This window comes from Crinia signifera, chromosome 4 (genome assembly GCF_055691185.1).
Source record: "Crinia signifera chromosome 4, ASM5569118v1, whole genome shotgun sequence".
Lineage (NCBI taxonomy): Eukaryota > Metazoa > Chordata > Amphibia > Anura > Myobatrachidae > Crinia > Crinia signifera.
The window spans coordinates 341,233,936-341,252,243 of record NC_139220.1 but is presented as its reverse complement, the minus strand read 5'-3'; the positions used below and the strand labels follow the sequence as shown (position 1 = coordinate 341,252,243).

At 48.3% G+C, this 18,308-nt stretch overlaps 1 protein-coding gene across 1 annotated transcript in view; it reads right to left on the bottom strand.

Annotated features, from left to right (window-relative positions):
* Positions 1 to 18,308, bottom strand: part of ACAP1 (ArfGAP with coiled-coil, ankyrin repeat and PH domains 1) — a 273,447-nt gene that overhangs the window by 90,531 nt on the left and 164,608 nt on the right. Inside the window, exons 16-18 of the mRNA XM_083185916.1 lie at positions 9,767 to 9,861; positions 7,006 to 7,334; positions 3,276 to 3,439 (exon numbers count right to left, since the gene is read on the bottom strand). Coding sequence (XP_083042042.1) covers positions 3,276 to 3,439; positions 7,006 to 7,334; positions 9,767 to 9,861 — 588 coding nt within the window. The remainder of the gene's footprint in view (positions 1 to 3,275; positions 3,440 to 7,005; positions 7,335 to 9,766; positions 9,862 to 18,308) is intronic.

Below are 18,308 nucleotides of genomic sequence, written 5' to 3'. Positions count from 1 at the left end.
AGAAAAGTCACAGTACCATATAAACAGATGGGGTACGGAGCTACAGAGAGCAGTCACAGTACCATATAAACAGATGGGGTACGGAGAGCAGTCACAGTACCATATAAACAGATGGGGTACGGAGAGCAGTCACAGTACCATATAAACAGATGGGGTACGGAGCTATGGAGAGCGGTCACAGTACCATATAAACAGATGGGGTACGGAGCTACGGAGAGAAGTCACAGTACCATATAAACAGATGGGGTACGGAGAGCAGTCACAGTACCATATAAACAGATGGGGTACGGAGCTATGGAGAGTGGTCACAGTACCATATAAACAGATGGGGTACCGAGCTACGGAGAGCACTCACAGTACCTTATAAACAGATGGGGTACGGAGCTACGGAGAGAAGTCACAGTACCATATAAACAGATGGGGTACGGAGCTACGGAGAGCAGTCACAGTACCATATAAACAGATGGGGTACGGAGCTACGGACAGCAGTCACAGTACCCTATAAACAGGTGGGGTACAGACAGCAGTCACAGTACCATATAAACAGGTGGGGTACAGACAGCAGTCACAGTACCCTATAAACAGGTGGGGTACCACATTGGACCAAAAAGTCGGCGCCCCCAATACGAGAACTGACAGCCAAACTCTTACAACTGCTATACTTTGACTTAAAACCCCTTATGATAAACGAAACGTCTTCCGCAAAATCCTTCCACGACAAGTGGGACGCCTTTGTCCCCTCTATGGATGACGACTGGCGGAAAACCATACAAGGATTCTCTGGGACAAAGGAGTGGTTAAGGGCAGGTCCACACCTGAAGGGCTCAATACCATCTTCAATATACAGAATGGGGAGCGAGACTACCTACGAGTATTACTCCTAATATTGACACCTCCCAATATCAATCAAGTGACCAATCTCTATAATGTTTTACCTCATTACTACACGAGTATTCCTGTGTGAAGAATACGGTCTTTGTGCTATACTTATTATACCTACGTGAGTAGCTAACACTGTCCTTATTGTCATGCATGTCCTACTGTTTGAGTTAACGACAACTGGAGCTCATTGCTTTGATAAGGTTTTTTCACCCAAGCAGAGATAACAAATTGTTCAAAACTATCTAATCACCCCCCCCCCCCCACCCCCCTCTGTGTATCTGTATTACGTCTGCATAATATCATTGTACTCATTTGGCTGTTAATCTCTGCCATTGTATAAAGGTTTTGTAATATACGAAACTACGCACTGTACAATTTCCTCATACAATGAGCAAAGTAAATGTAAACCTTTCTTTATGTATGTTCGTGTATATGGAAAACTTTCAATAAAAAGTTTATAAAAAAAAAAAAACAACAGGTGGGGTACCAGCAGTCACAGTAACATATAAACAGATGAGGTACAGAGCTGCGGACAGTAGTCACAGTACCCTATAAACAGATGGGGTACCAGCAGTCACAGTAACGTATAAACAGATGAGGTACAGAGCTGCGGACAGTAGTCACAGTACCCTATAAACAGATGGGGTACCAGCAGTCACAGTAACGTATAAACAGATGAGGTACGGAGCTGCGGACAGTAGTCACAGTACCGTATAAACAGATGGGGTACCAGCAGTCACAGTAACGTATAAACAGAGGTACGGAGCTGCGGACAGTAGTCACAGTACCGTATAAACAGATGGGGTACCAGCAGTCACAGTAACATATAAACAGATGAGGTACAGAGCTGCGGACAGTAGTCACAGTACCCTATAAACAGATGGGGTACCAGCAGTCACAGTAACGTATAAACAGATGAGGTACAGAGCTGCGGACAGTAGTCACAGTACCCTATAAACAGATGGGGTACCAGCAGTCACAGTAACATATAAACAGATGAGGTACGGAGCTGCGGACAGCAGTCACAGTACCGTATAAACAGATGGGGTACCAGCAGTCACAGTACCGTATAAACAGATGGGGTACCAGCAGTCACAGTAACATATAAACAGATGAGGTACCAGCAGTCACAGTACCGTATAAACAGATGGGGTACCAGCAGTCACAGTAACATATAAACAGATGAGGTACAGAGCTGCGGACAGTAGTCACAGTACCCTATAAACAGATGGGGTACCAGCAGTCACAGTAACATATAAACAGATGAGGTACGGAGCTGCGGACAGCAGTCACAGTACCGTATAAACAGATGGGGTACCAGCAGTCACAGTACCGTATAAACAGATGGGGTACCAGCAGTCACAATAACATATAAACAGATGAGGTACCAGCAGTCACAGTACCGTATAAACAGATAAGGTACGGAGCTGCGGACAGTAGTCACAGTACCGTATAAACAGATGGGGTACCAGCAGTCACAGTAATGTATAAACAGATGAGGTACGGAGCTGCGGACAGTAGTCACAGTACCGAATAAACAGATGGGGTACCAGCAGTCACAGTAACGTATAAACAGATGGGGTACCAGCAGTCACAGTAATGTATAAACAGATGAGGTACGGAGCTATAGACGGCAGTCACAGTATCGGCATATACTACACACAGTGGATGTACAGTATGCAGTGCACTACACACACTGGGTTATGTGGAGTTATACACTTATAATACTGCTGGTGGTGCTACTAAACCTAAATACAATTAAAACCTGTGGCCACTGCCTAAAGTGCCTATGAAACAAAGCTGCCCACTGTAATGCTGCACTAAAGCTGCCCACTGTAATGCTGCACTAAAGCTGCCCACTGTAATGCTGCACTAAAGCTGCCCACTGTAATGCTGCACTAAAGCTGCCCACTGTAATGCTGCACTAAAGCTGCCCACTGTAATGCTGCACTAAAGCTGCTCACTGTAATGCTGCACTAAAGCTGCCCACTGTAATGCTGCACTAAAGCTGCTCACTGTAATGCTGCACTAAAGCTGCCCACTATGGCTCAGAGCTGCCCAAACTTGTTTGACTTTGCACTGAGCAGTGAGCACCCCAGCGGAGCTGTTTCCCCGTCTCTGGATCCCAGATAATGGCGACGAACCGCGGGCTCGGCGGCTTATATGGAATCCAGGTCTCGCGAGAATCCGACGGCGGGAAGGCGCCGTTCGGCCTCGCTTTGGGATCCGAGTCTGGCGGGAATTGCCGAGCCGCTACTCAGCTGATATGTATGTGTGTATACTGTATATATAACATGTCACAGAGATTGGTAGAACAGCTGATCACAGGTAAGACACACCCACCTGAGACACAGTGGGTGCCGCACAGAGCGCTCTGACAGGTGTGGACTTACAGAAAGCACAGCTTGGATCAGCGGCGTCCGTCCGTCCTCATCACTGCGCACCCAGTTGACATCTGCGCCATGCGCCAGGGCATCTGCCATGGTGGGTAGATAACGGTGTTCTGCAGCTCGGTATAAGAGGGCGCCGGGATGAAGTTGTGGAAGATCACTGATCCCTGCGTACAGAGGAAACCACACTCAGATAATGCCACACTCACCATTAATCAATTAGCGCAACACCAATGGATCCTGGGGATATTTGCACCCAATTCCCAGCGACCACTGCAGGGACCTGGGATCCCACAGGAAGGAGGCATCTAACTGGGGACATATCTTCTGATAGATTGTCCCCTTCATCGTATGCCTCCGACCTCTCTTCTTCTTCTCCTCCTCTCTTACACCTCCCACCTCTCTCCTTCTGCTCCTCTCTTACACCTCCCACCTCACTTCTCCTCCTCTCTTACACCTCCCACCTCTCTCCTTCTGCTCCTCTCTTACACATCCCACCTCACTTCTCCTCCTCTCTTACACCTCCCCCCTCTCTCCTTCTGCTCCTCTCTTACACCTCACACCTCACTTTTACTCCTCTCTTACACCTCCCACCTCTCTCCTTCTGCTCCTCTCTTACACATCCCACATCTCCTTCTCCTTTCTTACACCTCCCACCTCTCTCCTTCTCCTCCTCTCTTACACCTCCCACCTCTCTCCTTCTCCTCCCACCTCTCTCCTTCTTCTCCTCCTCTCTTACACCTCCCACCTCTCTCCTTCTGCTCCTCTCTTACACATCCCACATCTCCTTCTCCTTTCTTACACCTCCCACCTCTCTCCTTCTCCTCCCACCACTCTTCTTCTCCTCCTCTCTTACACCTCCCACCTCTCTCCTTTTCCTCCCACCTCTCTTCTTCTCCTCTCTTACACCTCCCACCTCTCTCCTTTTCCTCCCACCTCTCTTCTTCTTCTTCTCCTCCTCTCTTACACCTCCCACCTCACTTCTACTCCTCTCTTACACCTCCCACCTCTCTTCTCCTCTTATACCTTCCACCTCTCCTCCTCTTACGCCTCCCACCTCTCTTCTAATTCTCTTACACCTCCCACCTCTCCTCCTTCTCTCTTACACCTCCCATCTCTCTTCTCCACCTCTTACACCTCACATCTCTCTTCTCCTCCTCTCTTACACCTCCCACCTCTCTTCTTCTCCTCCTCTTACACCTCCCACCTCTCTTCTGCTTCTCTTATACCTTCCACCTCTCCTCCTCTTACGCCTCCCACCTCTCTTCTCCTTTCTATTACACTTCCCACCTCTCCTGCTTCTCTCTAACCTCCCACCTCTCCTCCTTCTCTTACACCTCCCACCTCTCTTCTCTTCTCTCTTATACCTCTCTTGTCCTTCTCTCTTACGCCTCCCACCTCTCCTCCCTCTTTTACACCTCTCTCCTCCCTCTTTCTTACACTTCCCACCTCTTCCCCATCTCTTACATCTCCCACCTCTCCTCCCTCTTTTACACCTCTCTCCTCCCTCTTTCTTACACTTCCCACCTCTTCCCCATCTCTTACATCTCCCACCTCTCTCCTTCTCTCTTAAACCACCACCTTTCCTTCTCTCTTACGCCTCCCACCTCTCCTCACTCTTTTTTTTTTAATATAATTTTTTATTCAGTATTTTCCACACATATAACAAACAATTATGTACATCACTTCTATAGTATAGTTACTTATGTATCTGCATTATTACATTTTCCATGTATTGACCAATAAATCCCTCTATCTCCTTAATGTCACGTTAATAATATTTATTCTCTTTCTTCTTGTCTTAACTATACTTACAAGCACTAACTTCACTTAACAAACACGTAAGGAAAGATAAAGATATTAGGAGTTTGCTCTTTTAACATTTTTAGGACATTTTCTCATATTCTGTTTCGCTCTCTCACCAACTGCATATTTCCTATTTTAAACCACATTTCTCACTTTGGGGGTTATTTTGGTTAACTCTCTTACAAATTCCTTCTTGGATGGACAAAACCATGTGCACTGCAGGTGGGGCAGATGTAACATGTGCAGAGAGAATTAGATTTGGGTGAGTTATTATGTTTCTGTGCAGGGTAAATACTGACTGCTTTATTTTTACACTGCAATATAGATCTCACTTTGAAGTAAAACCCCACCCAAATCTAATTCTCTCTGCACAAGTTACATCTGCCCCACCTGCAGTGCACATGGTTTTGTCCATCCAAGAAGGAATTTGTCAGAGTGAACCAAAATAACCCCCTTTATCCGAAAACCAATTGCATTTTTTTCAAATGGCTGTAAAAAATTCCTCTGAAACCGCTGATCTAAGCCCTTAATAAAGTAACCGCCAGCCTCCCTCTCCAGTATCCAATAAAATACATTGTTTCTCAAAATACATTGTTTTCATTACCAAGTTTCTAACTGTTTCCAACATTGGTGCTCTCTTATTAATCCAGTGTCACACTTTTAGAAGCACCAGCTGCAGAGTAACGTAGGCTGGGTGCTTTAACGTAAGGGGTTCCATCCACGACAGAATGGAGTGAAACAAGTAATATAAAATAGATTTAATAAAGGTATTGCAAGACAATGATACTGATGGCATGAAATATATATGGCAGATATGAAAGTACAAAGTCAATATTCCAATATATTATTGCAGAAGATGATGATGCTTGGTCTTGATATATAGCAATATATCCCCAGCAATCATATAGACCCGTGTGTACACAGCATTAATGTTCCAAGTCTGTGTGATAGAATCAGGCTGATCGGGGCTGGAGCCGATGTCGCACACCTTCCTTCTTACACCTGGGCATGCCTGCACTTTTCCTGACACTCCCAGAAAACAGCCGCGTGACACCCACAAATCTCAGCTTCCTGTCAATTACTTTGTGTATGGCCAGTAGCAGGATTGTATTACAGGAGAGCTTCACACAGGAGTACTACGGGCCGTGTGCGAATTCACAGCTGTACAATCAGGTCACAATTACCCGACAGTACCAGAGTGCCAAGAGCCACATTCCTGCCCTGAGTGCCAAGAGCCACATTCCTGCCCTGAGTGCCAAGAGCCACATTCCTGCCCTGAGTGCCAAGAGCCCCATTCCTGCCCTGAGTGCCAAGAGCCACATTCCTGCCCTGAGTGCCAAGAGCCACATTCCTGCCCTGAGTGCCAAGAGCCACATTCCTGCCCTGAGTGCCAAGAGCCACATTCCTGCCCTGAGTGCCAAGAGCCACATTCCTGCCCTGAGTGCCAGGAGCCACATTCCTGCCCTGAGTGCCAAGAGCCACATTCCTGCCCTGAGTGCCAAGAGCCACATTCCTGCCCTGAGTGCCAAGAGCCACATTCCTGCCCTGAGTGCCAAGAGCCACATTCCTGCCCTGAGTGCCAAGAGCCACATTCCTGCCCTGAGTGCCAAGAGCCACATTCCTGCCCTGAGTGCCAGGAGCCACATTCCTGCCCTGAGTGCCAAGAGCCACATTCCTGCCCTGAGTGCCAAGAGCCACATTCCTGCCCTGAGTGCCAAGAGCCCCATTCCTGCCCTGAGTGCCAAGAGCCCCATTCCTGCCCTGAGTGCCAAGAGCCACATTCCTGCCCTGAGTGCCAAGAGCCCCATTCCTGCCCTGAGTGCCAAGAGCCCCATTCCTGCCCTGAGTGCCAAGAGCCCACATTCCTGCCCTGAGTCCTGACAGCCAGAGGAAATAATACAGTATATTCTGCAGTACACCTACTTACCACCAGGGGGTGCGGGGGCAGTCCCAGGCTTAGGCCGGAGCACAGGTTTTGGTTTCAGTCGTCCCACAGGCCGGTTGCCTTTTGCTTCAGTCTCAGTGCTGCTCTTTCTACCTTCCAGCCAGTTGTTCTCCATCTGCCTGCTGGGGCTGCTGGTCGGCCATCTGCCGGGTCCACTTACTGGCCTGTTCCCCAGTGTCTGACTCTCTGGGGGGACTGCTGGCTGAGGCCGCTGGTTACCATGTGGGGATGGGCGTAGTGCGGTCTGGGGCAATTTGCTGATAAATTTCTTCTCCACATATTTAGCCCGAATCCAAATCTCCTTCTCGCTTCTGTGTAATAATATAACAGGGAACATATAAGGGACCTCACACAGGTCTGATACATGGGACGCACATGCCAATTCCTGCACACATATGTAGTATGTTCTATGGGTTTATCTCTGAGACAGTTACATGCCTATCGGCAAGCCGTGTCACTGCAGCCACATGCAGTAGCTGGTACACGGGTGCCTCCATCTTCCCAGTGATCTATCAATCTCTGATCTGACTCCCAGCTCATGACTACCAACCTATCAGCAGCCAGGGCACCCTATATAAGTATCTCCCTGGCCAGGGCCCTTTGCCAGAGCAACTTCAGCTGTAATGTATAGAAGTGGCCCCTGCACTGGAGGAATACGGCGGCTCTCCATGGGGTCTGTATCCACTATCTTTAATCATCTTCTCAAGTAATAGATTAAGGAACCTATGGGGCGATTCAGACCTGTTCCCTGTGCTCCCCCCGGCCAATGGTAAGAACACCTTCAGCGGGGCGTTCGCTCAATGACGGGCAGGCAGGGGGCGGTCGCTGGGGTCCGCCACACGTTTTATGGGCGTGCCCATGCCTGCTTGGGGCAGGTGGCTGATGTCACATGATCTCTGTCCAGGATATGTCCCCAGGTGATCTGTACCCGAGGGCTTGTTACAATAGAAGGTAATGGAGCACCTAGCACATTGGAATGCCTAAGGGGCATCATCAGCTTCTGCTGATTAAAATGATATGCAGCATGCCTATATTCTGTGTGTGAATGAGGCTGTATCTGCATATGAAATAGTGTATTCATGGAAATCACTGTAACATAGCATTCCGTATGCAGGTACAGTCACAGTCATACACAGAATATAGGCATGCTGCATATCATATTTATCATCGGAAGTTCCTTGTGTGTCCTGGTCATAACAATGCAAATAAGATGAATTTTCAGAAAAAAAAAGGCACCCAACGTTAGCAGAACTGGCCAGGAGCTGCATGGCCTATTGAGGCAAGGTGTATGAGGAAACATCTGTATCCAAGCAGAGGCAGAGGTCACAGTGTTAGCGGCCGTGCGAGTGCTGTCTGCGGGTGGGTGGGTTGTGCAATAGTGTGCAACATATGTGTAAGGGGCATTATGTGTGTCATGTATAAATGCATTAATAATGTGCGACATATGTGTAACAGGCATTATGTGTGTCATGTGTATAAGGGCATTAATAATGTGCAACATATGTGTAACAGGCATTATGTGTGTCATGTGTATAAGGGCATTAATAATGTGCAACATATGTGTAACAGCCATTACGTGTGTCATGTGTATAAGGGCATTAATAATGTGCGACATATGGGTAACAGGCATTATGTGTGTCATGTGTATAAGGGCATTAATAATGTGCGACATATGTGTAACAGGCATTATGTGTGTCATGGGTATAAGGACATTAATAATGCGTGACAGATGTGTAACAGGCATTATGTGTGTCATGGGTATAAGGGCATTAATAATGTGCAACATATGTGTAAGGGGCATTATGTGTGTCATGTGTATAAGGGCATTAATAATGTGCAACATATGTGTAAGGGGCATTATGTGTGTCATGTGTAACAGGCATTATGTGTGTCATGTATATAAGGGCATTAATAATGTGCGACATATGTGTAAGGGGCATTATGTGTGTCATGTGTATAAGGGCATTAATAATGTGCGACATATGTGTAAGGGGCATTATGTGTGTCATGTGTATAAGGGCATTAATAATGTGCAACATATGTGTAACAGGCATTATGTGTGTCATGGGTATAAGGACATTAATAATGTGCAACATATGTGTAAGGGGCATTATGTGTGTCATGTGTAACAGGCATTATGTGTGTCATGTATATAAGGGCATTAATAATGTGCGACATATGTGTAAGGGGCATTATGTGTGTCATGTGTATAAGGGCATTAATAATGTGCAACATATGTGTAACAGCCATTACGTGTGTCATGTGTATAAGGGCATTAATAGTGTTCGGCATATGTGTAAGGGGCATTATGTGTGTCATGTGTATAAGGGCATTAATAATATGCGACATATGTGTAACAGGCATTATGTGTGTCATGTGTATAAGGGCATTAATAATGTGCAACATATGTGTAACAGGCATTATGTGTATGAAGGGCATTAATAAAGGTTGGCATGATGTGTAAGGGGCATTATGTTTATAAGGACATTAATAATGTGTGTCATGTGTAAGGGGCATTACTGTGTGGTATTATCAGGGGTGCCGAGAGAAAGGGGTAGAGGGTACAAATTACCCAGGCCAAAGTCTGACGGAAGGGCCCAGTGATGGAAGGGCTGCAGGGTCAGAGGCGGAACTAGTGGCGGTGCTAGGGGGCACCAGCCAAGATCTTGCCTAGTGCGTCATTTGGGCTAGTGACGGCTCTGGTCATTGATTCATTGCTGAGTCCTAGGATTAATGACATCACCGTGTGCTGGAGGATGTTGGTATCTTTATGTTCATTTCTTCGATTCGAGCCTCATAGATCCCATTAATGGTGTTGTTTCCAAGTTCACACATCAGCTGTAGACAAATGACAATATTACATGTACACTGTATACCTCCTCCCAGATAGAGGAATCCATACACGCAACTCATCAACAGATGCCATAACCCCTCTTACTAGTACTGTATACTGTATACCTCCTCCCAAATAGAGGAATCCATACACGCAACTCATCAACAGATGCCATAACCCCTCTTATCAGACCCCATACACACAGCCACCTAGTTATCACACCCCATACACACACCGCCACCTAGTTATCACACCCCATACACACAGCCACCTAGTTATCACACCCCATACACACCTCCACCTAGTTATCAGACCCCATACACACAGCCACCTAGTTATCACACCCCATACACACACCGCCACCTAGTTATCACACCCCATACACACAGCCACCTAGTTATCACACCCCATACACACCGCCACCTAGTTATCACACCCCATACACACCGCCACCTAGTTATCACACCCCATATACACCTCCACCTAGTTATCACACCCCATACACACCGCCACCTAGTTATCAGACCCCATACACACAGCCACCTAGTTATCACACCCCATACACACACCGCCACCTAGTTATCACACCCCATACACACACCGCCACCTAGTTATCACACCCCATACACACCTCCACCTAGTTATCACACCCCATACACACCGCCACCTAGTTATCACACCCCATACACACCGCCACCTAGTTATCACACCCCATATACACCTCCACCTAGTTATCACACCCCATACACACCTCCACCTAGTTATCACACCCCATACACACCGCCACCTAGTTATCACACCCCATATACACCTCCACCTAGTTATCACACCCCATACACACCGCCACCTAGTTATCACACCCCATACACACAGCCACCTAGTTATCACACCCCATACACACCGCCACCTAGTTATCACACCCCATACACACAGCCACCTAGTTATCAGACCCCATACACACCTCCACCTAGTTATCAGACCCCATACACACAGCCACCTAGTTATCAGACCCCATACACACCTCCACCTAGTTATCACACCCCATACACACCTCCACCTAGTTATCACACCCCATACACACCTCCACCTAGTTATCACACCCCATACACACCGCCACCTAGTTATCACACCCCATACACACAGCCACCTAGTTATCAGACCCCATACACACCTCCACCTAGTAATCACACCCCATACACACCTCCACCTAGTTATCAGACCCCATACACACACCGCCACCTAGTTATCAGACCCCATACACACATCCACCTAGTTATCAGACCTCATACACACAGCCACCTAGTTATCACACCCCATACACACAGCCACCTAGTTATCACACCCCATACACACCTCCACCTAGTTATCACACCCCATACACACCTCCACCTAGTTATCACACCCCATACACACAGCCACCTAGTTATCACACCCCATACACACAGCCACCTAGTTATCACACCCCATACACACCTCCCCCTAGTTATCAGACCCCATACACACAGCCACCTAGTTATCACACCCCATACACACAGCCACCTAGTTATCACACCCCATACACACCTCCACCTAGTTATCAGACCCCATACACACCTCCACCTAGTTATCACACCCCATACACACCTCCACCTAGTTATCAGACCCCATACACACATCCACCTAGTTATCAGACCTCATACACACAGCCACCTAGTTATCACACCCCATACACACCTCCACCTAGTTATCACACCCCATACACACCTCCACCTAGTTATCAGACCCCATACACACATCCACCTAGTTATCACACCCCATACACACCTCCACCTAGTTATCACACCCCATACACACCTCCACCTAGTTATCAGACCCCATACACACCTCCACCTAGTTATCAGACCCCATACACACCTCCACCTAGTTATCAGACCCCATACACACCTCCACCTAGTTATCACACCCCATACACACCTCCACCTAGTTATCACACCCCATACACACAGCCACCTAGTTATCAGACCCCATACACACCTCCACCTAGTTATCAGACCCCATACACACCTCCACCTAGTTATCAGACCCCATACACACCTCCACCTAGTTATCACACCCCATACACACATCCACCTAGTTATCACACCCCATACACACAGCCACCTAGTTATTACACCCCATACACACCTCCACCTAGTTATCAGACCCCATACACACAGCCACCTAGTTATCACACCCCATACACACCTCCACCTAGTTATCACACCCCATACACACCTCCACCTAGTTATCAGACCCCATACACACCGCCACCCAGTTATCACACCCCATACACACAGCCACCTAGTTATCACACCCCATACACACATCCACCTAGTTATCAGACCCCATACACACCTCCACCTAGTTATCAGACCCCATACACACCTCCTCCTAGTTATCAGACCCCATACACACACCGCCACCTAGTTATCACACCCCATACACACCGCCACCTAGTTATCACACCCCATACACACAGCCACCTAGTTATCAGACCCCATACACACAGCCACCTAGTTATCACACCCCATACACACCTCCACCTAGTTATCACACCCCATACACACATCCACCTAGTTATCAGACCTCATACACACAGCCACCTAGTTATCACACCCCATACACACCTCCACCTAGTTATCACACCCCATACACACCTCCACCTAGTTATCACACCCCATACACACCTCCACCCAGTTATCAGTCCCCATACACACCTCCACCTAGTTATCACACCCCATACACACAGCCACCTAGTTATCACACCCCATACACACATCCACCCAGTTATCACACCCCATACACACACCGCCACCTAGTTATCACACCCCATACACACCTCCACCTAGTTATCAGACCCCATACACACACCGCCACCTAGTTATCACACCCCATACACACCGCCACCTAGTTATCAGACCCCATACACACAGCCACCTAGTTATCAGACCCCATACACACAGCCACCTAGTTATCACACCCCATACACACCTCCTCCTAGTTATCACACCCCATACACACCTCCACCTAGTTATCAGACCCCATACACACATCCACCTAGTTATCAGACCTCATACACACAGCCACCTAGTTATCACACCCCATACACACCTCCACCTAGTTATCACACCCCATACACACCTCCACCTAGTTATCACACCCCATACACACCTCCACCCAGTTATCAGTCCCCATACACACCTCCACCTAGTTATCACACCCCATACACACCTCCACCTAGTTATCACACCCCATACACACAGCCACCCAGTTATCACACCCCATACACACATCCACCCAGTTATCACACCCCATACACACCTCCACCTAGTTATCACACCCCATACACACACCGCCACCTAGTTATCACACCCCATACACACTGCCACCTAGTTATCAGACCCCATACACACAGCCACCTAGTTATCAGACCCCATACACACAGCCACCTAGTTATCACACCCCATACACACCTCCTCCTAGTTATCACACCCCATACACACCTCCACCTAGTTATCACACCCCATACACACAGCCACCTAGTTATCACACCCCATACACACCTCCACCTAGTTATCAGACCCCATACACACCTCCACCTAGTTATCACACCCCATACACACACCGCCACCTAGTTATCACACCCCATACACACCTCCTCCTAGTTATCAGACCCCATACACACATCCACCTAGTTATCACACCCCATACACACCTCCACCTAGTTATCACACCCCATACACACCGCCACCTAGTTATCAGACCCCATACACACCTCCACCTAGTTATCACACCCCATACACACAGCCACCTAGTTATCACACCCCATACACACCTCCACCTAGTTATCAGACCCCATACACACCTCCACCTAGTTATCACACCCCATACACACCTCCACCTAGTTATCACACCCCATACACACCTCCACCTAGTTATCACACCCCATACACACCTCCACCTAGTTATCAGACCCCATACACACATCCACCTAGTTATCAGACCCCATACACACCTCCACCTAGTTATCAGACCCCATACACACCTCCACCTAGTTATCAGGCCCCATACAAACCTCCCCCTAGTTATCACACCCCATACACACCTCCACCTAGTTATCAGACCCCATACACACCTCCACCTAGTTATCACACCCCATACACACCTCCACCTAGTTATCACACCCCATACACACCTCCACCTAGTTATCAGACCCCATACACACACCGCCACCTAGTTATCAGACCCCATACACACCGCCACCTAGTTATCAGACCCCATACACACCTCCTCCTAGTTATCAGACCCCATACACACAGCCACCTAGTTATCACACCCCATACACACAGCCACCTAGTTATCAGACCCCATACACACCTCCACCTAGTTATCAGACCCCATACACACAGCCACCTAGTTATCAGACCCCATACACACAGCAACCTAGTTATCACACCCCATACACACCTCCTCCTAGTTATCACACCCCATACACACCGCCACCTAGTTATCAGACCCCATACACACCTCCACCTAGTGATCAGACCCCATACACACCTCCACCTAGTTATCACACCCCATACACACCTCCACCTAGTTATCACACCCCATACACACATCCACCTAGTTATCACACCCCATACACACCTCCACCTAGTTATCAGACCCCATACACACATCCACCTAGTTATCACACCCCATACACACCGCCACCTAGTTATCACACCCCATACACACCTCCACCTAGTTATCAGACCCCATACACACCTCCACCTAGTTATCACACCCCATACACACCTCCACCTAGTTATCACACCCCATACACACCTCCACCTAGTTATCAGACCCCATACACACATCCACCTAGTTATCAGACCCCATACACACCTCCACCTAGTTATCAGACCCCATACACACCTCCACCTAGTTATCAGGCCCCATACAAACCTCCCCCTAGTTATCACACCCCATACACACCTCCACCTAGTTATCAGACCCCATACACACCTCCACCTAGTTATCACACCCCATACACACCTCCACCTAGTTATCACACCCCATACACACCTCCACCTAGTTATCAGACCCCATACACACATCCACCTAGTTATCAGACCCCATACACACCTCCACCTAGTAATCACACCCCATACACACCTCCACCTAGTTATCACACCCCATACACACAGCCACCTAGTTATCACACCCCATACACACAGCCACCTAGTTATCAGACCCCATACACACAGCCACCTAGTTATCAGACCCCATACACACCTCCACCTAGTTATCAGGCCCCATACACACCTCCACCTAGTTATCAGGCCCCATACAAACCTCCCCCTAGTTATCACACCCCATACACACATCCACCTAGTTATCAGACCCCATACACACAGCCACCTAGTTATCAGACCCCATACACACCTCCTCCTAGTTATCACACCCCATACACACATCCACCTAGTTATCAGACCCCATACACACCTCCACCTAGTTATCAGACCCCATACACACCTCCACCTAGTTATCAGACCCCATACACACCTCCACCTAGTTATCAGGCCCCATACAAACCTCCCCCTAGTTATCACACCCCATACACACATCCACCTAGTTATCAGACCCCATACACACAGCCACCTAGTTATCAGACCCCATACACACCTCCACCTAGTTATCACACCCCATACACACCTCCACCTAGTTATCACACCCCATACACACCTCCACCTAGTTATCAGACCCCATACACACATCCACATAGTTATCAGACCCCATACACACAGCCACCTAGTTATCACACCCCATACACACCTCCACCTAGTTATCACACCCCATACACACAGCCACCTAGTTATCAGACCCCATACACACCTCCACCTAGTTATCACACCCCATACACACCTCCACCTAGTTATCAGACCCCATACACACCTCCACCTAGTTATCACACCCCATACACACCTCCACCTAGTTATCAGACCCCATACACACATCCACCTAGTTATCAGGCCCCATACACACATCCACCTAGTTATCAGACCCCATACACACCTCCACCTAGTTATCACACCCCATACACACAGCCACCTAGTTATCAGACCCCATACACACAGCCACCTAGTTATCACACCCCATACACACCTCCACCTAGTTATCACACCCCATACACACAGCCACCTAGTTATCAGACCCCATACACACCTCCACCTAGTTATCACACCCCATACACACCTCCACCTAGTTATCAGACCCCATACACACCTCCACCTAGTTATCACACCCCATACACACCTCCACCTAGTTATCAGACCCCATACACACATCCACCTAGTTATCAGGCCCCATACACACATCCACCTAGTTATCAGACCCCATACACACCTCCACCTAGTTATCAGACCCCATACACACAGCCACCTAGTTATCAGACCCCATACACACCTCCACCTAGTTATCAGACCCCATACACACATCCACCTAGTTATCAGACCCCATACACACCTCCACCTAGTTATCACACCCCATACACACATCCACCTAGTTATCACACCCCATACACACCTCCACCTAGTTATCAGACCCCATACACACCTCCACCTAGTTATCAGGCCCCATACACACCTCCACCTAGTTATCAGACCCCATGCACACCTCCACCTAGTTATCACACCCCATACACACCTCCACCTAGTTATCAGACCCCATACACACCTCCACCTAGTTATCAGACCCCATACACACCGCCACCTAGTTATCACACCCCATACACACCTCCACCTAGTTATCACACCCCATACACACAGCCACCTAGTTATCACACCCCATACACACCTCCACCTAGTTATCACACCCCATACACACCTCCACCTAGTTATCACACCCCATACACACCTCCACCTAGTTATCACACCCCATACACACCTCCACCTAGTTATCAGACCCCATACACACCTCCACCTAGTTATTAGACCCCATACACACCGCCACCTAGTTATCACACCCCATACACACCTCCACCTAGTTATCACACCCCATACACACCTCCACCTAGTTATCAGACCCCATACACACATCCACCTAGTTATCAGACCCCATACACACCTCCACCTAGTTATCACACCCCATACACACCTCCACCTAGTTATCAGACCCCATACACACACCGCCACCTAGTTATCAGACCCCATACACACCTCCACCTAGTTATCAGACCCCATACACACCTCCACCTAGTTATCAGACCCCATACACACCTCCACCTAGTTATCAGGCCCCATACAAACCTCCCCCTAGTTATCACACCCCATACACACATCCACCTAGTTATCAGACCCCATACACACAGCCACCTAGTTATCACACCCCATACACACCTCCACCTAGTTATCACACCCCATACACACCTCCACCTAGTTATCACACCCCATACACACCTCCACCTAGTTATCACACCCCATACACACCTCCACCTAGTTATCAGACCCCATACACACCTCCACCTAGTTATCAGACCCCATACACACCGCCACCTAGTTATCACACCCCATACACACCTCCACCTAGTTATCACACCCCATACACACAGCCACCTAGTTATAACACCCCCTACACACAGCCACCTAGTTATCAGACCCCATACACACCTCCACCTAGTTATCAGACCCCATACACACCTCCACCTAGTTATCAGACCCCATACACACATCCACCTAGTTATCAGACCCCATACACACCTCCACCTAGTTATCAGACCCCATACACACCTCCACCTAGTTATCAGACCCCATACACACCTCCACCTAGTTATCACACCCCATACACACCTCCACCTAGTTATCACACCCCATACACACCTCCACCTAGTTATCAGACCCCATACACACACCGCCACCTAGTTATCAGACCCCATACACACCTCCACCTAGTTATCAGACCCCATACACACCTCCACCTAGTTATCAGACCCCATACACACCTCCACCTAGTTATCACACCCCATACACACCTCCACCTAGTTATCAGACCCCATACACACCTCCACCTAGTTATCAGACCCCATACACACAGCCACCTAGTTATCACACCCCATACACACCTCCACCTAGTTATCACACCCCATACACACCTCCACCTAGTTATCAGACCCCATACACACCTCCACCTAGTTATCAGACCCCATACACACAGCCACCTAGTTATCACACCCCATACACACCTCCACCTAGTTATCACACCCCATACACACCTCCACCTAGTTATCACACCCCATACACACCTCCACCTAGTTATCACACCCCATACACACCTCCACCTAGTTATCAGACCCCATACACACATCCACCTAGTTATCACACCCCCTACACACATCCACCTAGTTATCACACCCCATACACACCTCCACCTAGTTATCACACCCCATACACACCTC